Source organism: Corvus cornix, chromosome 1A, assembly GCF_000738735.6.
Source record: "Corvus cornix cornix isolate S_Up_H32 chromosome 1A, ASM73873v5, whole genome shotgun sequence".
NCBI lineage: Eukaryota > Metazoa > Chordata > Aves > Passeriformes > Corvidae > Corvus > Corvus cornix.
Window position 1 is genome coordinate 28,534,340 of NC_047057.1, and position 27,477 is coordinate 28,561,816.

At 35.5% G+C, this 27,477-nt stretch overlaps 1 protein-coding gene across 5 annotated transcripts in view; it reads right to left on the reverse strand.

Moving 5' to 3' along the window:
• Positions 1–3,330: 3,330 nt before the first annotated feature.
• The window catches only part of GXYLT1 (glucoside xylosyltransferase 1), a 40,343-nt gene continuing 16,196 nt past the window's right edge, over positions 3,331–27,477 (reverse strand). For 3 of the 5 annotated variants that reach the window (XM_010413590.4, XM_039571332.1, XM_039571331.1), the window contains 7 exons: positions 25,584–25,676; positions 16,043–16,217; positions 14,949–15,074; positions 13,879–14,130; positions 7,741–7,864; positions 7,265–7,437; positions 3,331–5,202 (listed from right to left, as the gene is read on the reverse strand). In XM_010413590.4, the coding sequence (XP_010411892.1) occupies positions 5,041–5,202; positions 7,265–7,437; positions 7,741–7,864; positions 13,879–14,130; positions 14,949–15,074; positions 16,043–16,217; positions 25,584–25,676 (1,105 nt within the window). In that variant the 3' untranslated portion in view covers positions 3,331–5,040. The remainder of the gene's footprint in view (positions 5,203–7,264; positions 7,438–7,740; positions 7,865–13,878; positions 14,131–14,948; positions 15,075–16,042; positions 16,218–25,583; positions 25,677–27,477) is intronic. The other 2 variants (XM_010413591.4, XM_039571333.1) reach the window with 1 other exon arrangement.

Consider the following 27,477-nt stretch of genomic DNA (forward strand, 5'->3'; position numbering starts at 1 on the left):
CAGGGCTCCATGGCAGGGGGGGGAACCCAACACTCCTGCAATTTTTATAACCATTCAAATGAAAGAAGAGCTTAGTGTAATGATTATCTTTTAAAAGCAGTGCAGGGAAAAGGCAGAAAATATACAGAAGATGCACATTCATAAGTTTAAATGAGGACTCTCTCAAGAACTGACTGCGGCTGTGCATAAAGCAACCAGAAAACTGAAGAGACACAACTGAACTTTAACACAAGAATTTCCAATTACTTAATATTCCTTCAAGAAACTTAAAATTTTAATAGGCCCACAAAGGCTTGAAAAGGCACTGGAGGCCAACATATCTTAAATTTCATGACAGCTTGGGAGGACAAGCTGTTCTTATATAGATCCACTAAATGGTTACAAGAGATTTTGAGAACTACTTTAAAATGAGATTTCCTCCTCACTTCCTGAAGTGGAAAATTCACTATTACTTCTGCAAACATCTTCTGGTTTGAAACCTGAATAATAGTTTCAAGTACTCTACTAGGACTACAATGCAACTGTGAAGCAACCTGCATTTCTATAGGAGATTAACTTAAGATTTGGCAGTTGAATACAGAAAGCAAGTTGTTAAATGTTTCTCTGTAGTGTTAAACAGATCAAACAACATTTTTTTGTTTTCCTAAGGGAACCTAGGGTGCATACACTCATGTTTAGTTATTTTTTACTTGCTGGGTTCATGCTTTGCCCATTTGGACAACGTGAGCAAATAACTTGGCTGTGATTTGTGCAAAACTCTGTAGGAATTTCAGTTATTCTTCTCAAATATACAGAAAAATGCAGCTGGACAAAACTGAACTTCCAAAGAGAAACAGAAGATATTCAAAAGAGATTAGAAATAAAACAGAAAAATCACTTCTAAGTTCCTGTGCATAGAAAAATGCTCAGATTGACAGTAACATTAGACTGTGAGACATAAGACAGATACAAGATCTTTTGCAAGATCCATGGTGATGAGAAGTAGGAAGCCATTACTTCACACTTCTACTGTCTCTGCTACAGAAGAATCCACTTTCTGCTAATAAAAGTCATACATTCTCATTACAGTTCCCTGCAACTTATTTTAACACACAAAATCACTGGAGCTGTTTCAAATGCCATCCAAAGTGGTGAAGTGGGCAGGAAAGCCACAATAACTATCATAAACACATTAGATACGGTGAGACAGAAGTTTAAAACATTAACTATTCAAAAGCGGATAATTTACTAAAAATTCTGGACAAAAACCCTATACATTCATTTAAATTATACATGAGTATTCCACTTAATCAAGTAAAAAAAATAAATCATACTGTCAGTAAATGGATATTGTTAAACCTGTTTTGACAGCTGAAATATTTTCAATTTCAACCAGAAAACAGACAATGAAAAATAACTTGAGACAGGGAGTGGAAACTCTATATGTGTCTATACATTTGGAGACACCTTTATAAACAAGGCAGAAGAAACCAGAAATCTAGTGTTTTCCTACAGACAAGCTAAAGTACCTTACTGCTCAGTTTCACCCCATTTAATCTGCCACAAACACCATCACAGCCATACATAAGTTAATAAGCAGCAGCACTACATTGCTATTTCCACTCAAAAAAAGAGCCCAATAATGCATATACAGCTAACACATTACACCTTCAGCTATACCTCTTACATGGTTCTACTTCTAAACCTTCCAAGCAGACACAGACCATATCCCACCACTAGACTGTAGCTATTTCCTTTTCCGTGCTGTGTAGATGGGAAGTATAATTTGGGAGGAGGAAAAGAAAGGCAGCTGGTTTCTCAGTCATCCTGTTATGTAAAGTGTACAGATGGAAGTGTGGAAAGACTGCATGGTTGGAGTATGTCTGGTATGGACAAGTATCTGGCACAAATTAAGAAATATGTTGACAGTTCAGTCTTCAAAACAGCATTTTGCCAGAGTTTACAACTTGACCAAATTTAGGTCAAAACCAGCACAAGACAACTCCATACTCTTTCAAAATATGTTTAAAACAAGAATAACGAAAAATATTTTTTCCCCCTCTAAACCTCTTTTCTTAGCCTTTCTAAACTTAAACCAAAAGCTTAGCAAAACCAATTCAACTGGCATTAAAGGTCACCTCAGTCTAAATTTCAGCAAAACTACAAATAACTGGACAGACATTTCCATAAGGCTTATACAGCCTTATTAACCAGCAGTGGCACAAGCACCATGCATAAGGATGTTTCAGTCCCATTAAGGGATAGCTTGCTTTTCATACTGTCTACAAAGAGTGACAGAAGTTCATCCAAACAAGGTAACATCATCTTCACAGAGATCTCTTGACCGTGAAGCTGTGATCCCTTTAAAAGAGACAGAATAATGGTACCGTGACATAGAGACAAATCAAGCACGAGGAAGACAGATTTATCTTCAGTTAACCTGAATGTACATTTCCTGATGTTTACATTTTTCTATCAAACTTTACACTTTATAATACCTTTATAATAAACAAATAAATCATTAAAAATGGGATTCCTAGAGGTCTGTAATTTGTTAGGTCATATTTTTTTGGTTACTTACAATGTTTGTAGAAAAAGCAATGTATCTAAAACTAGACAGCAGTATATCCTTGTATATAATAAGGATTCCCAAGCTAGATGTAAGCTCCTACACTTCTAAGCATCTAACCTTACAAATCAGGTATTGAAATATTTGGGACCATAACTGGTTTCTATCACATTGCCTGAATTCCCAATCTTTTAAGTGTCTCCAAATGTTTCCCTTGTAAGCCAGATTTTGGTTTTTGTTTGTAAAGGTATGTTGTTTTTCTAAATTTAAAACAGGGATTAGAGAACTAAAAATGTATTTGAAACAGACAAATACTCTGGAGAATTACTTAATGGAAGCTACTTGCTATTTTTAAAGTTTTTTAAAGTGTTCATGAGTGTTACCTGCAGGTAACCTGAGGTGAGCAGTTTTCATTTATATTAAAAAAATTAATCAAAACCTATGGCTTAAGGCCATATTCTATTTGTAATATGCTAAGTAAACATTCCTAGACATAGGCACAAAGTAAGAATTTTTGTTCTACAATAAGCATCAATATTAATTCTTTTTGTTCTCCTCCCTCACAAAATTTGAAATTTAAGTGGAAAGACTGCTGCTAATGTCCACATTCCCCTTTTTTTTTCTTAAACGGCCCATTAGGTTTTAAGAGTATCTTGACGTGTCTACAACATACTAAAAATAATTTCAAAACTGGAAGTTTCTGCAAAGACAAACACAAAAAACAGGTCAAAAGATTTTTTTAAATACACACAGTACCAGTAAAAAGGAAAGCTGAAGACAAATTGATATAAAAATCAGTATTTATGTAAAAAAATAATGCACTGCATATTGTAAAATCAGTCAGTTACAGTATTCACCTTCACACAGATTTCTACATTTTCAGGCTTCAAAAGGTTACACAGCAAGGAAAAGAGACCTACATGAGAGGCAGACTGCTTCCTAGACTCCATCCCAAGAATGTATACCCTGAGCCCGCAGGGAAATTAGAAGCAGGATACAAACACTGCTGACAGTGGAGTGTGTTTTTGTACTGCTAAACCATTTATCCAGCTCACATGGATCTGGAAGTCAGAGCCAGTGTATCTCTGACAAGGAAACAGGCACAAAAATCAAGCTTCTAAAATGGGGTTGGGACGAAGGTGCAAGTCAGTGAGTGGATCCTCCATGTTCAACACACAGGAACTTTCCTGGAATCCAAAAGCTCACTTTACGAAGACTTCATCTCAGATTATCCAAGTTCAAATATACTTTACAAATACATTTCATACCATGCAAGTTTAAATATTTTACTGTAACACTAGAATTCAGCCCTTTTCTTCATGTTTTCCTCTGGAGAAAAAGTTTGTATTACTTAAACAGAAGTTTTTCTTTTGTCACTAACATAATTGGAGAAAACCTAATCCTCACCTGTTGCAAATCACTATCACTATTGACAGTAATGCACTAATGTAGTTGAGGGTCTGCCCCAAAACTATTTTAAAGCCATTTATTAAAAAAAATATAACAGGATATATTCTCTAAGAAACCCATCTACTACACAGTCTGATGAGGCATCAGAACTCTTACTACAGCTCTTCACTTTTTGGTACTACATACTCTATAACAATAATCAAGTAATAATTCCTAGTATGGAAATACAACAGCAACAGCTTTCCACCACTGGGCTTTTTTTCTACTTCCAAAATGTCCTATAAAGCTGCAAAACCATGACATTTTTAAAAAGTATTGTGAGACAAGCAATTTCAAACTGGATTTTTACTTAAAAACCCCTCAGTTCTGCTCTACCTTTTGATACTAATGGCTCTACAATGTTGAAACAAATAATTTTTAACATAAAGTCTCTGTATTTACTAACAGAGAAAACTAGTATCACATACTAGTTATTAATTTCTCAGAAAATCGTATAGTGTGCAGTTTACATCTGAGATAAACAAAACACGATTGTCAAAACAGTACTTCAACATGTAAGAGATGAACATATAAAGGCACATACAGATTGTCAATGATTACAACACATTTCTTTGACAAGAGAGTATTTTCTGCACTTGTAAACAACTTTGTTTACATAAAGGCTCACACCTTTAAAGTGAGGTTAGTGCTGCTGACTCAGTTATTGCTACATTCACAGTTTAAGAGAATTTTAGACAATATATGAGGTACACTCCCAAACAGAGCCATCTTCATTTCTTCCTTGTTCATTTATCATTAGATAACTGAATTATGCAGACTAAAACTACTGGCCATAGAAGCCAGAAACACCCAAATCATCAGATGCGAGATAAACATTAGCACTGATTAAACTTCTAAAGACCAAAAAGTCACCTTTACAGAAAAAAGTTCCTGTTCTTCATTACATGAATATTTTCTTCATTTTTATGTATGCTAGTAAACTTTTTTCTGGGCACACTAAGAGCCCATTCAAGCTGTAATAGAATTCTTGCACCTTTTGACCAGTTCCATTAATTCAATCTCCTTCAACTGGGAGTCAGAAATCACCTTCCCTTTGATCTTCTGGCATACAAGTCTCTTATGCTTTTTGTTAGCTGCTTTATGAATACTTTGTATACTCTTCCACAATATGTATGCGTGGTTTTCTGTAATTCCCGTTCTAGGGGCTGCAAAAGCGAATGAACCAGGTCATCTCCAAATGAATACTGTAAAGAGGTTAAGAAAATTTAAGGTTAATATGGAAGATTGTCATTACTCAGAGGTATTAGAGTTTTATAAAAATTATTTTTAGCATCGTATTTGCTGTCTATAAGCTTATTAAATGTTTTCAAGAACTGACAAGTGCTTCTGAATGCAGTAATTTAAAACACCTCTAAATTACAGAAATACACTCTCATGCTTTCAATAAACCTAACAAGAAAGATTTTTTTTTAAATGTTAAGCAAATGAATGTATTCAGACAGGCAAGGAGGAAATTTTAAATTACCTTACCCAATTAAAAATTTACAAATCTAAAATGGTGTCTGGATTTTTTTGTTGTTGTTGTATGGTAACTTTCTCAAATGACATATAACCTTTAAGTAATACAATTCTTACCAAATTATAATGAAACAGCAGTATAAAAAGTGGTACTGAAGTTTCATTAAACTGAATGATGGTCAAACACATACTATGTTTAACATGGGCATGAAATAAAGTTGTCATTAAATCAACAGCACAATGTTTTTTATAAACATATGATAAGTTAAAACAGTGTTTTCAAGTAATGTAATTTTGTTCATCTTATTACCATTGAATCAGTAGTGGTTTACGTACTTTCTCTGGCATGTTCATATACAAAATGGGATCATAAATATAAGGAAATAATTTTTTCTTCTATTTTTGACAATGCTCAAAGGAAACAAAGAAATCATATTTTTATGGAAATACAATCACTTTCCCTGCAATGTATTCTCAGACCCCCAAAAGTACTTCTCTTCATTTTTATATCTATATGACAATGTGTAATAAAGCAACATTAAAATATACTATTGATTTTTGTAGGTTATACACACACAGTACCGTGCTACATTAAAATGCATCAGTGCTAAATTTTACAGCTCTTCAGTGAGTACACTGATGTAATGATAAATAGTTTATTAGATGACTTATTTGCAGAATGAAATAACTCACTGTGCTTAGTATTTAAAGGAACAGCAATGTATTAATATACTGAATTTCTGGAAAAGGTCAAAATACAGTATGTAAAAAATTTTTTTACAATCTGAATCTAGACACAATTAAGTATTAAAATGTTGCAGAAAATACATACAAACTTCAGGAAGAAGGGATTTTTCCTGCACTTTAAAATCTCCAGAAGAATGAAGCTTCTGGTGATAGCTTGTTCAGCCTGGAGAAAAAGACTGTCCCTCTCTCCTCTGCACTGGTGTGGCCTCACCTTGAGTAATGTGTGCCGTTTTGGAAGCCACAACATAAGAAGGATATAAAGCTATTAGAGAGTGTCCAAAGGAAGGAAGTGGTGAAGGGCCTTGAGGGGAAGCATTATGAGGAGCGGCTGAGGTCACTTGGTCTGTTGAGCCTGGACGAGACTGAGGGGAGACCTCATTGCAGTTACAACTTCCTCTTGAGGGGAAGAGGAGGAGCAGGCACTGATCTCTGCTCTCTGGTGCCCAGCGACAGGCCCCGAGGGAATGGCCTGAAGCTGTGTCAGGGGAGGTTTAGGTTGGATATTAGGAAAAGGTTCTTCCCCCAGAGGGTGGTTGGGCACTGGAACAGGCTCCCCAGGGAAGTGGTCACAGCAGCAAGCCTGGCACAATGTTTGGACAATGCTCTCAAGCACATGGTGTGACTCTTGGGGATGGTCCTGTGCAGGGCCAGGTATTTGGATTTCAATCATCCTTGTAGGCCCTTCCTATTCAGATATTCTAAGATCTCCAAATGCTTATGGAAACAGTTTACTGGGTGATTTATTAAATAAACAAGAATAAAGCCTTTTAAATAAACACTGACAACTGCAGGCACTGTTTTAGAATCCTAACCTAGACATAGCCTACACTCTGTTTCAGAAGATGCTCTTCAAAACAGGAATATACTGGAACTCCATCCAAACAATAAAGAAGAAACTGGTGAAACACCTGACACTACTTAAAAGAGAAAAAAATTACTTTGTTGCAATCAAGATGAATATCAACTTACCCACAAAACACATGTACCACTATAGATAAACATACATAAAAGAATAACTAGTACAATGCAAAAAACACTTACATTTTTTATTGCTTCATAGACAGCCCTAAAAGTCGGCTGTTTATCATCGTGGTAAACACCTCTGTTTCCATGAAGAATAAATATACCTTCCTCTTCAGCTGTCCTACAATTGCTTCCATAGATGCAGTGGTCAGGCCGGTAATTCCATTGGCAAGGAAAGACATAAAGACTTTCTGTGCAGAAAAATGAAAGCTCTGGGTTAAGTAGCAAAATTGTTTCAGAAAATAAACCAATCTTCTCTTTATTTATTTATTTAGGACTGCTTTATAAATTTCTGTACAGTTGTTTTGAAGTCTCACAGTGAACTACACTCTAACAAGCTCCATCACTGTCTCTCAATTGCTTTCAAAGAATTAAAGAATAATCCCATGACTGCTTTTGCCCAAAAGCCTGCTAATAGAATATTTTCCTGGGTTTTTGAACACCATGGAAAAGATAACTTTACAGTGTGAGACTTAAAATCAATGCAGATTTACCTGGATTGTGAAAAAACATAATGTTCAATAGATCCTGATCACCCCATGTTATGTTCAACTTGTATTTCTTCAGTAATGGCATAAGAATTTCTCCCCATTGTAACCGGACTGGTGTCATGTCATTCTATTTAACAAAACAAAGCAAAACAACACACATTCAGGACAGTTATACCTATAGGGAAGGAAATGCCTTACAGAATCGCAGTAACTTGCACTTCAAAGTTACAAATCTCAAATGTATAGATGACTCCTTCCTTTTAAACCAGCAAGTCTATCTAAGGAAAACAGTTATGGACACTTCCAGTATATTTTATTTCTCAGTTATTAACTTACCAGGAAAATTTCCCTCTAACATCTTAAACCAAGAATTCTAAGAAATAGCAAGGAGTTTTTTTATACAGCAGTAGGATCTAACACCAAAACTGCATTTAAGTCATGCAGCAAGTAGATGGGAAGTATTTAAATATCCACACTTTATGCAATTTCTCTCTTTATCACTGAGTGATAATATACACAAGTTCTAATGCTAACTGGAAAAATTCAAACCAGTTCAATATAAAATTAATTCTTAAATAGTTCCAAACACATACAGATAATAAATACTGGCTACAAAGCAGTGTACAAAAATACAGAAATCCTTCAAAGGTTTTCAGAAGCATTTTCATCAAGTTGAACTTATTTTTTTTAGTTACTGAACTTGAATTTCCACATCAATGGGACAACTTTTCACTAGCAAAAGTCAGAAAGAACCAAAACAACAGCTGTTACTGAATTCCCAAATTCTTGATTTAGCAGAATCACTTCAAAAGAAAAGTTCTTCTAAGGTTCTGGTTGAGGAGCTGCTACTTGGAGTAAATTGGCCTACACTGAATACCATGTTACCAAAGGGATTAAAATCTGCAGTTTAAATGGTTACATATTCTACAGCTAATCTCTTACCTTTACTTAAACTCAACTAGAACAGGAAAGGAACAAGGCTGCTCACTTTGTACCCTGTACTTCACAGTTTTGAGAGTAAGGATGGAATAACAGTAAGTCCCACAGAGAGATAATTCCTGAACAAGTACAAGCATTGTACTCTTGCTTCTTTTTAACCAAGTTGCCAAAAAGAAATTTTTATTAGAACTCCAGTATAGTTTGGGATTTGCATACAGGAATATCATGTTAAGAGACAGATTACCAGGAGCAAAATACTCAGTTTGAGATTTACAGTATCAAAGAATTCCTTCTCTGAGCTTTACACTGACAAAGTGCACAAATCAGCAGTTCAGTTTTTACTCTTTCCTCAAATCATTTCAGCCATCAAATATGAAGAGCTTTCAGAACTGAAGACTAAACCGAGAAATACTACAAGATTTCAGACAAGAATTAATACAAAAAAAGATCTACAGCTTATATTATGTAAGAAGCCAAACAGAATATTACAGTTCCTTCTCTCCTAAAAAATTTATGACTTAGATTGCCTGCAAGTATTCGATGAGCACTGGCATAAGAAATGCACAAGAAAATTGTTCTCTAGTAAGAATTATCATTGGACTCAATATAATGTGATTAAATGAAATAAAACACAGGCTTTAACACTAAGCTAAAACCTTCCAAAAAAAAGCAAATAAATCAGACTGACTCACAGTCGGTAAGGATTACTCCCTCACCTGAACTTTGCAATTCACAGAATATTGACCTAAGGTTTAAATTTAGACAAAATGCTAAGAATTAAAAACAGAATTAAATTATCTCATTTCATACCAGGATAATAATGGTAAGAGAATATACAGTAGCAAATAAAGTTTTAGAGCAACCCACAGAAATAGAAGTTTAAATTGTTAAAAGTCATTATTTAACAGAATTTTCTTTTCACTTGTACAGTTTTAATAGCAGAGAAATCCAGAGGATATCCCAAGAAGATGCAAAGCAGGTAACAACATAAATCATATAGCCAGATGTCTAGAAGCACTACTACTTGGCAAATAGTGCTGTCAGATTTAAGAACTGGAAATTGTAATATTTCCATAACCTTTGCATAAATAGGAAAGAGCTATATATTAATAAAATAGCAGTGATATATAATGACACCAATGTAGGAGCAAGAGAAACTACTTGAATAATTCCTTGTTTTCCTTCTTCCAAATATTCTATGTAACTTGCAGTGAGGTGAAACAGCCTGAGAAGTACGATGGTGATAGAACTGCTTTTCAGAATTTACTCAAGTAAAAAAAACTCCAAGAAAAAACTCTACAATAATTTTAGAATTTCCAGAATATAAGCCTTCTCTCCAGTATTCCACAACATGCAAAGAATGTTACAGATTTGAGAAAAAGACCCCAAATGATAATAGGCATTTCTGTGATGCCATCAAACTGATACAGACAGGCTCTTAAGAACTCTCAAAATTCTAGTTTACTTGAGCAGAAGAAAATGTGTAAGAACAAAATATATGCAGGGACATCAAAGTATTTTCTGACACTTTGGGTTGGTTTTTTGTTTGTTTAGCTTGGTCATTACTCATTTCTGTACCAGAAAACTTCTGCCTGGCCAAGACTGAAGTCAGACTTAAAAAAGCTATCACATTTAGCCTCGTATTACCTTTTTCTAAATTCTAGGAAGAAAATATTAAAGCTGAGGAAAAGTTCTCAAATCACACAGCAATATCTAAACTAGTTGCAGTTGTGTCGCACAAACAGCTGACCAACTTAAATTTCCTTAATGCCAAGGGAGAGCCAGCCCTCTTCTTTCTGGTTACATGATTCTACCCTGCTCTTGCACCAGCAGTGTAGTGCTAACACTTACTGCATGCTTTTGTAAGCTGATGTACTTCAATAACCCAGCAGAAGGATTTTTTTTTTTCTACTGTTAGCAAGTTGAATTGAATCACATAAAGCACCAAACACCAAAGGCTACGACCAAGTAAATAAGAAAAGCAGGGAAAAGCAGCTGGTAAGAGACAGCAACCTTCCTTTTAGAAGCAATCTGGTTTTGTGCAGGCTCACCATATTTCTTGAAAGTACAGCCCTAAGCAACACTGAATGGTAGAAAAAGGTTATAATGGTATAGGTCATAGAAGCTCTCTGAACTTTGGGGTTTTTTTCTAAAGCATACCCATGAACCTCTATTTTGCACACTCTATTTGAAGTTAATTTGTTTGGGGCTTGTTTGATTTTCTAAGAGCTTGTTCCCTTCCTTGACTGCATCTCAGGCATCACAACTAACCTTCTTAATAAATGTGATAGAAGTCATTCCTCTCTAGTCACATTGCCTCATTGGTCTTTTTGTTAAAAAGCACCATACCTGTAGCAATTGCTATATTTCTTCCAGTTTAAAAAAAAAAATCTACATCTATATGTATACAAATACAAAAGAAGTCACCTACTATTACATCTTCCATATCCTAAACAGTCTTGAATGCTTTACATTCCCGTTTTCTAAGTGCTGCTTAGCAGAGACAACATGTAGGCACTAACCATCAGAAGCTTCATTATGAATTCTAGTCTCACGTCCAGTTATGCAGTGTAATGACCACACTATATTCAGTAACACATCTGTGCATGCACATGTATCTGTATACCAGCATACACATGTGTGTATTTAGTGCATGTATTTGTGCTGTACATATACACAGAGACTCACAACACACAAGACAAATAAGACAGGACCCGGAGTAACAACATCCATTATGCAACACCAACAGCCAAGGAGCTAGGATGCTTGTCTGAAATGGCCTGACCTGACAGTCCTGAGAAGATTGAGACTAAATAAGTAAATGGATAAAAGATGACTTAATCCTGGAGCAGTACATGGAACTATAGGTTATTGCTACCCAGATGAACATTATAACCATTGGCTAAAGTCTCTGGTTCTGCTTTTTTTAATCTATCTTCTGGATAATCCTGACACAAATCAATGTGACAACAGAAGAAAGATGCTTAAAGGCCTCAAGCAGCTCAGCTTGTAATTTGGGCTACAACAGACAAAGAACCCAGAGTTTTAAACCCATAGCACTGGAGGAACATCCTGATCCAAAACTTTCACTTCAGATAAATGCTCTAGCACTACAGTATCTTGCAAAAAGGTCTACAGGCATCTTTAAAAAGATACAAAAATTCCCAGAACTTATATACTCCTTGAAGAATTTGCTGAGCCTCCCGAAAGAATATAAACAAATTCACACCTTCCTATAAAACAGTGAAGCATTTTCTAATTCTACTATATTTCACTGGAAAAATTAATGGGACACAAGATGGAACTGTTACGTCTAAGGTCCAAAAGCATCTGCAGTGTCACTGGCAAGGGGTACTAGGATAGTCCCTACCCCTGAATTTGGTTTACCTCTTTTCCAAAGGTGTGAGAATAGTAGCTCCTTTGCTATCAGTCACAAGCAAAGTCATACACTCTCAGGCCCACTGTGTAAAGACTCAGCTACACTAAATCCTTTTCCAAGTTTTGCTTTTATGTCTGCAATTTTTTTCTTATTAACCAATTCTCTTTATAATAAGACATTCAAGGAACCTGAAGATGAGAACAAAGTCTCTGCAAGTTTCCATGAACAGTTTTTGTAATAAAGCTTGTGCATCTGAGGGCACTGGGATGCTCTGCATGCTTGTTGGGACCACACTCCAGGTACTAAGGGAGAATAAACTAAATGGCTCCCCCGCTCAGTGCTGTCTTAGCCCAGATCTCACAGAATCACAGAAAAAAATATCCTAGCCCTCTAGAATCAAGGGAAAGGGCAGTGTTTCATTTTGAATTTCAAAATAATCATGAATTATTTCACCTAATTAAATCTTATATTTTAAGTATATGTATACATACTTAAATTTAAAGAAAACACCAGTTTTAGGTGTTAAGGAGAAAGGACTTCATGTTGTCCTCTAGAAAACTACAGTTCGTTTTATTGACAATTTTAGTATCCTACATAATCTGTATACTTTTGAAAATTTTAACTCCAATTTTACCAAAAATGCATAAAGTTTCCAATGAATTTATAACCTAAGTTGTACTGAGAAGTCAAACCAGAATTCTGGCATAGTATGAATGAAAGACCAACTTTATCTTAGTGTTTACCACACTCAAAATAAATCACTATACAGAAATGCACTGTCAGAGGATAAGATATATGCGTGTTCAATCCCATGTTTTTCTCATTATACTTTTCAGTATTTTCATTTCTCCATATGCTATAATCAGTAAAACAAACAATTTAAGTAGACAATGCAAGATTTCATTGATGATATATATAACAATGATAGAGACGTTTTCTTGGAGAAACTACAGCCATATATACTACAGCTACTATAACTTTCTACTTTACAACTGAGACAATCCATTCTCCAGTTCTCTTAAATTCTCTGAATTTCCTTAAAGAAAAATACAGAGCAAGAATGCTAGGACGAAGGCTGTTTATTAAACTGGAAATGGGGGAGAATTAATGTCTACTGCAAGTATTGCCCCTCTCATGGATGCATCTTCCAAAAGTTTTTGGCTGCATGATTATTTTTCCCTAATCAAACTTCTCTTAAACAGAGATGTACTTTTCCCTCAAGCATAATCACATAGCACTGCTATTGTACTTGTGTTTCAAGTACATAAGAAAAAACTTCAAGTCTCAGAAGCAATGACCATTTCTACTGCTGTGTGCATTGCTTCCATGCACAAAGGAAAAAACTAGGACTTCAAAGCAAATAAAAAGATACTTAGGGTGATAATCACCTGGCTACAATGTAAAAGAGCAAAATTTGGAAACCTTCGTTTTCAAGAACTTACTAAATGTTTTAGCACCACCTCCTGGTCATACAACTACACACATTTTACAAGTTTACAATAATAGGTTTCTGGGATGCCTGTAGTGAAGAAATAATGTAGGCATGCCTGTTAGCAAATGTAATTTACAGCAAATTGTATCAAGTCACAAGCTCTCTCAGAACTAAGAAAAATTAAAACAATCAAGCACACTTGAAGTTCAAGAATTCCAACTCTTACAGTAAATGTCATTTAAAAAATAGATACTATTTTAAACACAGTATACTTTGAGAGCATTATTAGAATTACAGAAAAAACATTTTGAAAAATACACATGAATATGAAACAGTAATAGAATTAAAAGACGGAAATGCACAGAAAATGCAATAGAGGCAATACACATACCTTGAAATATTTTCTTCTGATACGTGTCATATTCATTAGCATGACTCCAGAATTAATTCCAGTTACTCCATAATAGGGATGTCTAGCAAAACGATTATACCACCCAATACGAGGTTCTTCATGTTCCGGTGCCATTGCAGCAATTTGTGTGGAGTTGAACTTTCCCAGAAAAGACCAAATATCATCAACAGGCCTCAAAAACAGGATGTCAGTATCAACATACAGTAGTGAATCCACATTTTTGAGGATTAACTGTGAGGGAAAGAAATTTAAAACCAGAATTTTAAGTTTTATTGAACTTCTCTTCATAAAATACAATAAAGTTTAACAAATTTTTGTCATATGCAAATATATTCACTTCAGGCTGACAGTTCGCAGCCAATAAATTTGTCATCATTCCTTTTTCTCACATTTTAAAGAATTTTTGTAGAGGGAACTAAATTTTATATAGAACAGCAATGCAAAGGCACTCATTCCACACTTTATGTATCAGAGCTCCTTAGGAGTAAGTAGAGACCAGGTGTAATGTTACTCCAACAGGAGCTCCTGTCTTGCTCTTGTTCCCTTGCTTCCCCATGCAGCTAATCAGACAAGTGTCAAGAGCCCCAAAAGAGACAGTATTTGGGACACAGCTGCCACAGCTCTAATTCACCAAGCCTGAAGTATGTTTTCTGAAGTGTCTTAGATGAGCAGATGCACAAAACACTGGCAACAATAGCCCATTTCTTGTTTCCTTTTCTCTAACACTTCTCAGACCCACGCATGCAGGCTTTCAAACTGAATGAGGAGATGAGGTGTGATAAATCCATCTTATCTCTGAGAAGATGACATGACCTATTACCTCTTTCTGAGGATATTGTGCCATAATGCATCAGGTGAGAAAAGAACTTCTATACCATAGGGTATAACAGCAGAACATTAAACTCAGAGGGCTTTTTAGGATGTCATAAAAGTAACTTTCAGGAGTAGTAGTAGTACTTCATTTAAAATCAAACAAAAATCAGAGTAACAAGGACAGTTTGATGCTTCATAAACAGACTTCTAGATCGTCTTATTACAAAGTAACTTACTGGCAAAAATAGCCTTTGTGAAGCACATGGTTTAAACAATTTCTTCCATTCTGCTGCACTCTCAGATGGAAATGTTATTGGATATAACGTGTAATTAACTTTTCCTTCATATGGGAATTCATCAAGCTATGTGAAAATAAGAAATCACAAAAATTACTTCAATTCTATTACAAAAAATAAATCAATTTCACCATTCAAATTGATACTTGCACACAAGTGCAATGCCTCTTTGCCATAACAGAAATACAAGAATTTGTCAACTAATCAAAAGACTTGAACAAAAAGTGGCACCTGCAGGCTACTATGAAGAAAACACATCATGTCAGATCACATGCAAAAGGAAGAGAAAGTAAAATAAATTAGTATTTACAAAAAGTAAGTACATGAATTAAAACTCTTCCTCTCTTAACTAGTTACCACATAACAAATACCACTGAAATCTTCCAAAATTTAAAGTAATCTTACTCCATTTTTGCCACAGATTCTGTTTGCGTAAGTGTATATAAATTAGCATGTGTAACATACTAATGTCACAGTTAATGTGACATTTTAAGCGGAAAAATAGTAAAACCCTCCATAGTGATAGCCTAGTCAGCTTCTAAAACTGCTACTCCAGTCATAATGTAATTTTCATTAACTGAAATTTACTAAAATTAGACATAACCATATCTACCACATTCAAAAATTGGTGTTTCACTTTCTCTGAACAATGTAAGACTGACTCATGCTGTAAGCACAGGGACAAAAAAAGGACAGATCTCTAATTTTTTCTTCTAAACCCAACTCTAAAAAAGCTCACACAAGGTAACTTGGTTTGCATTCAGAACATCAGGCTTGTATTTCACAGATTCAAGATGACAAAACAGGAAGTTTTTTTCTGACTCTAGAAGAAACTCTGGTATCAGCAGCTGGCATTCTTCCACAGGAAAAAATTTCAAAGATCCTCATCCAACACTATGAATGTCTCATTACCTTATTTTTAGGCTCCTGCATTTCTGCCATTCTACCAAACAACTATCCAAGAAGTAGAAGATTTGCTGTATATTACTCAAATTGTGCTACAAATTGATTGAATACATTTTTTTAATACTTACTATGTCTTTGAAACTCTCATGCAATTGGTCCTCAGCAAAAATATGAAAATGGAGAGGTTTGATGCTGAAAATAATGGCTGATCTCAACATAGTAACAGTCTCCTCCAGTCTTTCACCACAGGCCACCACTGCTAGATGCATTTTCTCAGAAGGATGTGTTTTCATATAATCATATCTGATACAAAAATATTTTTTCATTTGACATTATTTCTAGCACAGGCTTAAAGAAAAACTCTACTATTTACTGCAGCAAGTAACTTAACAAAATACCCTTTATCATACTTAAACCAGCAAAGTATAACTCAACAGAGCATGCAAACTACAGCATTACACCTCGTATGTATGCTTACATTTAACCTGAATCATTCTCATGATCACTCCCACCATCCCAGCCTACAGGGGAAAAAAAAGGTCTAGAAGTTCTATACACAAACATTTATTCTTTACAATCCTACTATTCATTACTAGCAAGGAAATTCATCAAAATAGCTATGCTGAAAGAAAAACTACATTAAGTTACATCAAAATGTCATAGGCTGACAGCACATTACGTCTATACAGAAATTTTTTCCCCTTTCCCTGGACTAAATACAGACATAGGAAAAAATGACAAATGCAGCAGAGTTGAACTCAACAACAAAAGTGAGATAACCCCTACTTTCAAGAAGTTCTCTTAAGAACATTTTTGACTGATCTAGGTTTTGTCCATTTTCTGCTCCAGTAAGTCCTTTTTGGTCAAGTACACGCTTCAGCACTTCACCCAAGCACTCAAAACACAGAAAGTTTTCTCCTATCCTTCCGTCTTGCAGGAGTACAACCTGGGCTGGAAGAGGGGGGAAACTAATAGCTCAGATGGCCTTGTGGGATGCCCTGGTGCTCCCAGTGGTTCTGGAAAATCCCTCAGGCACACTGACCACACACACTGTTCATGTCCTTGAGGCTAAATCATTGCAAGTTGTGGGGACTGGGAAATCCTTTATTCATGAAGACACCTGTGCAACAGTTATGCTGAGAAGTGCCTGGAATGTATCATACAGCGTACATTTAAAAGTTATTTCATTATTTTTATATAATAGACTAAAATTGTTGTCAGGAAATACCATTAGCTTGGTGGCAAACACAGTGGGTATACTAAAAATCTCCTGGATTTCATATATTTAGTCACAAAAGCTTTCAAAGCTTTTAAACACACATCAACTCAGAGCCCATCTTCAAAACAATATTATGCACTTGAGCTCTTTGGACAGACTATGGGAGGAAAGGGGCTAATAGAACCAAAAGTATCTGAAGGTTTAAATTACCAGTTTAATGCCAAATTATGCAGACAAAACCAATTCTGAAGTTAGAAAAGACTTTACCAAACTAGTAACAGTAGAGAAGTGCTTGACAAATCACCCATTCTTAGAAACTTGTCGAAGAGAGACACTTCAAAATGGGAATTACCAGATGTGATTCTTAGCACATAATCTCCACCCAATTTATGCAACTATGTAAACACATAAAAGTTTTCCTTTAAGCTGGCAATACATAATATGCAAATATGCCTCTTTTCTTTAAGGCACAGAAGAGCTACACACATTATTTTCAGTTCCACAAGGCAAAATATAAGCAAAGCTATCACTGTAAAACTGCTGAATTTTAATGCCATAAATAATTGCAGCATTTAAAAAACATTCTCAGTTTTGAAAGAACTTAATACCCTGGAACTGAAAAAGTCCTTTTTTTTTTTTAATCTTAAATTCAGGGATTTATGATTAATAAAATTTAGATTAGATTATGCAGCCAGTCTTAAGTCAAGGTTCAGGGCATTATTAAAAATCACATGGATGAAAGACCTCATAGGTCAGATTTAGATCCAAAATAGGGCACCTAAATGAAGATGCTAACCTACAAGATTGTGTCCAATGTCTCATTAAAGCCAATAGAGATCTAGTGAGCAGGCTTTGGAGTATCGAGAGCAATTAATCTTATTTCAAAGTAAACACCTAAGGCTTGAATCGATTTTTAACATAGGTATAAGTGCCATTTAATAAGTTCTAGAATATCCCACCTGATCTCCAGATGCCAGTCCAAAAAGACTGGGTATTTCAAAGATCATTTTGTGTCTACTAGTCCTAAAAAGATGTCTAGGGTACCCAGGTGCTTCGTGATTAACACCAACTATTTACTTCTCAGCAACTAAATGGCTGGTCACCTGGATCATCCTCTATGCCCTTTCAATTTTAGTGACTGTTTAAGACCTACCTGGCATAGACACCAATATGCAGACATCTATATTCAGATGATTTAATCTGCAGACTGAAACCTTTTATAAATCTTGAAGCAAAATCTGAAACTTAGTTCAGGTTAACACACACACTCACAAAAAAAAGAATCTTAAAATATAATCAAGACATGCCCATTCAGACCTTTACACATACAGCTAATTTAAACATTACACCCTGTAGTAAGTAGTAATGTAAAAAACACAATGCAAGCTGAATATGATGAGGGTAGTTGAAACCCAGAAATAAGTACACTGCTACAGTGTGAACAAGCTGCAAGCAACAGATTAGCCTCATCACTAATCCACTGAAAAGGGAATTACAATAATTAAGCCCCGAAGTCATGAGAGCCTACAGTGATATTACAAAGTCATGTGATAAATAAGGGCAAAACCTACACAAACTGCATAGCTGAAAGCCAACCTCCTGAGCCACATGTAACACACACCTTTCCATGAATAAAGTATGACAAAAATTATGCCAAAGAAACTCTAAAATGCACTGAGATTCAAAGACTGTATTCTATTATTTCTACATCTAGTGACATCTGCAAATAAAAGAATATTTCAAGCCACACAACAAAAAACTGACTGATCATGTTACAATGCTTTTACAGTCACTTTGTTCACACAATCTCTGTTCTCTAAGTTTCAGACTTATTGAGTTCAATTTTTTAAACCTGTGCTTAAAAATTATTCTTTTAAAGGCAAAAAAAAAATTTAGAAAGAGCTAACAAAAACTGAATTTCATATCATATAGGAAACAGCTGGACTCAGATCCATAAAATCACAGCATAAAGCTTTATCCCTGAAGCAGGTAGAGCAAGAAGCTGTTGGAAAGAACAGGCCACCATTCCCTCTGTGGACTATCCACTACAAAGGGAATGAGACATATTAGATCTCAAAAATTTATTAAGGCAGAAGTTATGAGACTTCGGAATTGTGGTCCTTACTCCAGACTCCAGGAAAAGACATCCTTTAGTGATTATAAGCTGCATTTGACTTCCCTGCATACAGACCACTGAGAACCACAGCCCCCTTTTTAGCAACCGGGGCTCAGTGCTGCTCCTCTCCCTTTCATGTACACCTCTCTCCACTGCCAGGGAGAAGTCCTATCCCCATCTTCATCCAGGAACATATTTACTGATAGCCCTCAGCTGCCAGCGTCTTTCATCGCTTTTTCCTCTTCCTGATGCGAGAGGCAGCATAAAATGTAAATTGTTCAGCAGAGCTTATCAGCTTGAGCTCTGCAGTCTCATCTTCCATGTGAACACTTCTACCGACAGAGCCAATTACCTTTTCCACTACTTGTCTCATTCCCTTCTTCAATATTATGTCTACATGGCTTTAGTTTTCCCACTAATTTCTTCCCAAATTATCTGCCCTCAACTGCTCCCTTCTTTTCGCACCTCTGTAACCCTTCTCCCCATCTTTCTCCACTGAAGTTAGGCATGCAGCTACCTCACCAGAAGCCAGGGAAAGGAAAAGCATGTTCATTTAGATAACTGGCCCAGTATCTGTTATGACCAAGTGATATAAGATCTTTTGGCAATACATTTTTTTAGCAGTTCAGTTGATGAGTTGACAACGAGCAAAATAAAATTTATTCTACAAGAACAGTAACTTGTCTGAAGCTGAGCAGTTTTGGTATCAAGAGTACCACAGCTCTGGTATGAACCTTTATTGAAACTCAAATACAGGTTCTGAAAGGGTTAAGATGCTTTCAAAAGCGAGGAGATGCTTTTAAAAAAATTGTTGAGAGGCAACATGAAAACACAAAAATACAAATGTATATTTTTATATGCACATTTCTAATTACTAATAGCTTGATCTTTTGGTGTGGGAGAACCTAGTGGAAAAGCTGGGAAACAAGCAACAATAGAGTGAAATACAAACTGTATTTTAGTAAGGATTTTGGATAGAGTAACAAAGAAAACTTGACAGACCTAATTTCTAAAGAAAAAGAAAATCTCCAGTAACGTGGGAGCCCTAGCTCCTGTAGGGAAAGAAAAACCTCTGGTAACTAAAATGGAAGAGAAAGGCGGCACCTGTAACCCAGTAGAAGATACTGAGCAGAATGCCATGACAGGATTTGAGTCTCTAGGGAGAAATAAGAGAACTTCATTTTTGTGAAGACACTAATTACACTTGAGGGGTAGGGACAGTAAGAATAAACAAAACACTTGAGACAGAGCTCCACACATACTCCCATGAGTCTAGGAAACACATTTAAAACAGTCCACTTTTGACAATGTGAGTAAAACACATGTATTTTAAAACATACTTCTCAGCAGCAGCATAAGGCCAGGTACAAGCCTTGCCCTGAAGTATTTCTGTGTCAAGTGTAGACCTTCATTCTGTACTGATTAATTCTGCTGCTAATAACCTCTGAGAGAGGAACATAGGTGGATATCTTCAGTGAATCTGCTACAACAAGGTTTTCCAGAGCCTGTCTGTCAAGACACTGCCTTATATTTAAGCATGTTTACCATGATGCATTGTATATTAAATTAGCATTTCTAGGTCAATTACAATTATAAAGCTGTAATTCAGTAGTACACTACAGAGGTATGTTTTGACAGGTTTACTTTTCTAGAACCTTCATGGCATCCCAGATGCACTTCCTGGGAAAAAAAAAAAAAAAACAACAAATTTTATTGGCACTAAACACCCACCAACTCCACAAAACACTTAGCTCTGTCCTTTAGACTTGACACAAGGAACTGCAGTAGAGGTCACCTCTATTTGTTTAAGGTAGGGTTCTCCTCACATAATACATGGAGTGAGAGGGTACCAAAACCTCAGGAACATCCTGTATAGTGTTCCATCTAATTTGGTGTAATAGAAGTGGCTTTTATAATTAGCATGGAAAATGCTAATTATATTCATTAAACAATGCTGGGAAAGTATTTTCACATAATCAAACTGTATTATTTCAAATCTGGCACTACAATGTACCTCAGAAAATCAAATTGTAGATATGTAAGTACAATATAGATGGCTTACTTATTGCATCCTTTTTCCTTTAATGCCCTGTTTGATCTAATCAATCAACCACTAAGAAGCCCAACCCAGAAGCCTTTAGCCACCAGAAAAAATAAAGCAAATAGGCAAAGTAAGAAGGCAGCAAAGCTACACTGATTAAAATGCAGCTGTTGAATCACTCCTACACTTATTACAAGTAGGATCAAGGTAACTACAGACATTATCTGGATTTGAAAGTGATGAAAATTCTAATTTTTATTTAGCTTAACGTTCTACTACAGCACTGAATGAAAAACATGTCATAATCAGAGTTTATTTTGTAGAACTATGCTAATGATATCACTGCATATGATGTCCAAATGTAATCTACTCAATGCCAACTCAATTAGTAGATCAGGTTTGAGTGTTACAATATATTAGTAATTTTAAATTGACTATAAAAATATGAAGTCCCGTTCTCCAATGAGCCAGATAGTTTAGAGAAATTCCGTGTTTCAGGAGTATCACAATTCATCTCAATATAACCATACCACATGAAGCTCAATATACCCCAAAACTTAGTGAAACTTTCCACTTTAGCAAGCAACACAAGTTAAAACCCACTTAGTTGTAACATCCAACAACTGAAATCATCCTGGTCAGATAGCCATAATAAGGATCCCTAGGAATTTTTTCTTAGTCAGTCCCAGTAGGAAATAAGCAGTCATACCAGCTAAACCACACTGAGCACTTTGAAAGTGTACTAGAAAAGCATCATCTAGACCATACAAAACCTGAGCCCCATGTTATCTTTATCAGCATTTGTTAATTTTGATAAAATCTATACCATTGTACGTAAAAGCAATCTCATGCTTCCTCTGTCAATGTGAAAGCTAACAAATAGTCTGTGCCAGAAGCACAACACATGACATTCTCAATAAAGTTGATAATCAGAATAGTGGAGAAAAAATGTGGGTGCAGAACAGCTACAAAATCCTTCCCACACACAGCATAAGCAATTGATCTTACACTGATTAACCTAAAGATCCTTATTACTCATTATTAGAATCGGCACCTGTTCAGAGCTCATCAATTTCAAATGATCTTCAACTATTGCATGACTCATACTGAAGTCTAGATACACACCTCTCTCCTAAAAACTTTCCAGATTCCTCTACACATCTCCAACACTTCTATCATAAACACTTGAATCTTAAAAATACATACAACATTGGTTTTCACTTTATACACTTAAGGCTACTTAGAGGAAATACGTAGCAAGCTGCCTTTCAAAAATGTCTATGACAAGTTCTCTCATGGGTAAACAAATCCCTGTGGTTCTGATATCCAGGAGGAAAAAGGTAACTGAAATTTCAAGTTAGAAACACAGAGATAACAAGCACTTAGTTTTTTCAACAAAAACACTTAAAAATCCAAAAGCTCCCAATGTTTTAAAAACTTCGGTGGAAAATGGAAAGGAGACATTCTAACCCTGAGATAAATTTTAGGACTGTATTATGGGCAAAGATATCCCAGCTGTATGATCTGCTCTTCTAAACAAACTCATTTGGTTAGTTTATTGAAACAGCAAGAACAGAACATTAGACATTCCGTTCACAAGCTGATTTATGATCTGATTAAACAGTGCTGCTCTCACAGATTAAATCAGGCCAAATAGATTCAAGATTTGTATTAGTGCATTTCAATAACCAGACTCTGTCACCTCTATTAAAATTCATTGGGAATTCTATTATTTTGTTGCCACCGTTTAAGCACTGGAGTTAGCTATCATCAGATTTCAATTAGATATGTAACTCTTACGTTCTCCTTATATCCCTCTCCCTATCCTAGTCTCTCCATAGTCCAGCTTTATTCTATACCTCACTACAACAATCACACCTATGATGAACACAAAGGTTTAGTCAATCCAGGATGAAATTACTTGGAATAAGACATTATTATGGTAGAACAATCATTCCTTCCCATTTCAGAAGATACCCAACTTAGAATCACAATGTTGCCTCTTTATGGAAAAAGTTTTCAAGAGACTATCTTCATGAAGAATCTTGAAATGACCCTATAGATACTATCTCAGAAAACAAGAATGATAGACTTCACTTGCAGTGGTTAATAACCTTGCATGCAATTAAATTCATTCTTCTTCCTCCAAAAATCCTACTGTAAACCTGAGAACAACTAGTAAGTATCATATTTGAAGCAGCCTTCAGCTTTTCAGGGCACCTAGCACAATGCACACACTTTGTTTGAGAGTTAAACAAAATTATAACTCATATCCAAACCAAACTGCAATTATCTTCTTTGTTATTCCAGCCCAAATGAGGCTTAGGGCCAGAGGCTCAGATGTTGCGCCACTGGAAGTGCCTGTACTATCCAAGGAGAGCACACTTTGTCCTTTTCTCTACCATCTTCCCCTCCTCTTCTCTTACACAAACACACTGCACCTCTCCGACACCAACTAAACTGATTAAACAGAATAAGAGTAAGTAAAGTTTGGGAGAAACATAGTGGCCCACTAAGTTAGAGCATCTCACTGAGGAATTCAACAAGCACTGAAGTCAGCACAACATATGGGGATTAATTTAATAGTAATATATTGATAAAATAATCCAACTTAATTAATGTGAAATGCTTAATCTGAACACCGCATGCCCTTTAGTCATTTAAGCAGCTTTTTTTTTTTTCCATTTTAAAATGTATAAACATGAAATTCCGCAATCATTAGGGGTTCACCATGACTACTGTTTCATCATGGAAGTGGACACATCCAGTAAAGTCATAAACAATGCATACTTCAACAGAATTATCTTCACAGCCACATATGGCTTTCTTAATAGAGTAATACAAGTTACAGCTTAAGGTGTAGGCAAATAAACTGCATGGGATTTGTCCATTTCTGGTTTCAAGGTTCCTCTTGCCTCAAGCCTGACAGAATATCCAGAAAGGAAGTTTTCTGCTATTTTCATGCATTACTTTGTACTGTGATGGACTTCATCATGCTTACTGGGGTCAGAAAACAGCAAGACCCTCTCCTCTCTCAGCACTACAAGTGTTAGATTGGCCCAGATATCCAAGGATTAAATGAAGCTTACAATCACATCCTGTCCCTCCACTTAGCATAAAATAAGCCCCTACGCCCTCTTCACAACAGCATTTGAGATTTACCCCACTGCACTAAACTTCATAAAGCTAAACTCCCAAAAGCTAACCTATAAGGAAAAAAAAGTTATTTCTGTCCATTCAGATAGCTAAATCTGCCTAACAAAGTCAGGTGAATCCTTATGGATTGACACACTACGGATTGGTACCAATGGCAGCGAGAAAAACTCAGCAGCCCCAAATTGCAGCTGAAGTTCATTAACATAATAAAAACCAATCTAAGACACCTCTGTAAGAAACTTCTTGACAACTGAATAGCTTAAAAAACACTGACAACACACAAGCAGAGAGGAATAAGGGATCTAAAGCCTTTCCCACAACCATAATTTTCAAAAAAGCATTAAGACTTGTGAAGCTAAACTTCTTTTCCCCTTTGCTTTCCCAGAAATATTCAAGCTTCATACTAACAGGAAAAGATAACCATATCAAAGAATGATCAGCAAAATTTTAAATATAAGAAAAATTGATTTACAACTTTAGTTATATACTGAAGAGAACCACACAGGTTAGAGAACCTGACAAGTAGCTTACTTCTTTTCAAGCTACCTGTGTAATCTGACAGCCTAAAGCATCTGAGCCACCACAAATGTCAAAACATTTAAACTTGTTGTTAAAGATGCAACATTAAGGAGACAGTCTATGCTTTAACATACTATATGTTAAAGAACATTCAAAACGGTTTCTTCTGTGCTTTTGGATGAAGTGCCCTCCTTAAATTCTATAAAACATGTAACTTGAATTTAAAAAATCCACATGTAACTACTAAGCATATCTGACAGTTTTTATTGAAAGTTATATCATGGGTATTACTGTGCAGCAAGTTTTATTTTAGGAAAAGAATTTATCATTAACTTTTCCAACTATATTCAGACAGACTCTTAACAGATGTTATCAAGTATCTATTTAACAAAGCAATATAATTGAAAAAATCTACTCTTGGTAGTAACACTTGAGCCTACGATTCCAGAATATAATGTAACAGGAAAAAGCCCAGCTAAAGGCAACCATAATGTAAGAAGGTGAAATGCATGTGAAGTAATGAAGATATTTTGTTTTGTCACCTTGCTAAAGAGCCAAAAAACATCAGCTACATCTGTCTGCAATCAAATAATAAAGTACTATTTAATAACATCCTACCTAAAAGCAGCTTCCCAAAAGCAGTTCATTCCACAAACATCAGAGGGCAGCATCCAATAGGAATTCCAGAAAGATACAGACAAATTCTTACACCTAACAGAATAAGACAAAAATAACCTATATAAATGTTACTGATTATATGGCAAAGTTAAATGGATTGTCTTCTAGCTCAAGCATAACTTGAACAGTTAATTAGTTGGCAGAAAACTGGCTATGTAATGCAACTTGAATACAAAAGGTATTAGATGCCAATCATAATTTTCTAAAGGTAGAATGGTCCCATCCTCTAGCCTTTCCTCTTCATATATTTTCAGAATGAGAAAAACAAAGGGGCTGGGATTTTTGAAGATCTTTCTATGTTCTAGGCTTAAATTAAACCCACAGGTAATGACTGAATGGCAACACTTACTACTGGAAAGAACTTCACCTTTTCAATACCTTTGTCCACTCAAAGCAGAGGGACAACTGTAACTTTTAATTTTTGAGGTTACATTGTCCATTTAACACAATTCCTATTCATCCATTACTCTAGTCAGTGTAAATGTGCAAATCTGATTTTTAATGAGAAACAAGACTTAGTAGCACCAAGGAATTCCACTGTTTCATAACAAATGGTTAATGCAATACAGAAATAATCACAACATTTCACAAGTTTTCTTTCTTCATACTAATAGCAAGACAAATAATTTATTGACTTCTGCTACACTAGCAGCTTAAAAAGCAGAGTTTATTAATTCATCACTACATTTTATGCAACAGCAATACAGGAAATAATCTAAAATAGAAACAAAAGTGTATTTTCAAAGGGTCTGGTGAGAAAATCAACATCATTTACAATCTGAAATGAGTAAGCAGAATATTGTAAAGCAAGAGATATTCTTGAGTGACCTCCTCTGCTCCCTACCATAGTGATATAAAGCCAGTAGTGTTTATTGTCCTTTGAAAGGTGGTATCTGTGAATGAAACACATGCATAAGAAGAAAACCGACACAAAAGCTGCTGATGAAAAGGTATCTAAGGACTATAGCTCAGAACTCTACTGAAAGCTGGCTTCGCAAGTTTGAAATTAATCAGTACCATCTTGGTAGTGTAATATGAAATCTGTAAAGGCCAATGTTTTGCAAATACCAGACAACAATAGCTTAGTGTAGCATCAAAAAATGTCAAGCTGTGCAATTTCTGCTTTCTGTAACACTTGAGAAAAATGACCTGATAAACACATAGTGTTTCACAAAGCCTCATTTAAGTGCTGTGGGGGGTGATGCAGTTCTTTGGTAGATCACAGGAAATCCTTGTATTCTGTAGATAAATGTCTGCAAGAATTTTTAAGTAACTTTATTTCACGACTTAAGAATGCTCTCCACAAATAAATACCCAGGTACAAAAAATGAAAATAGAGACTGCAACTCTATTTCACGGATATTTGCACTACTCTTTACCAAAGTAAATGGTATAAAATCATGAGTTCTCTATGCCAGATTCTTTCTTACATTATTTTTTGTGGCTTTCAAAGTTTTATAAAAACTTCAAGGCACATAAGGTCTTGCACTTGTCTGAAGAACAACCTTTATGATCTCCACTAGAGAAAAACTAGTAGCTTTTCTCTAGTAACTGTTATGAGTTAATGAGTAACTGTTTCTCATTGCTTTTAGGATAAATTAATAGACAACTTCTCAAAAAGGGTTGTCTGGTTTGGAAGATCACTATGCTATTATTACAGGGGACTCCTCTTCCAGCTGTCAACAAGTTTTCTTAGCTGTATTGAGTATTACCCTACCCAAACTACCAGGGCAAGAGGCAAATTTGAAGTAATGCCTAAGTCATTTCTCTGACATATTAAGCCTTTCCAACATTCCATTTAGCACAAGATTATCCACCTTGGGTTTGATTCATA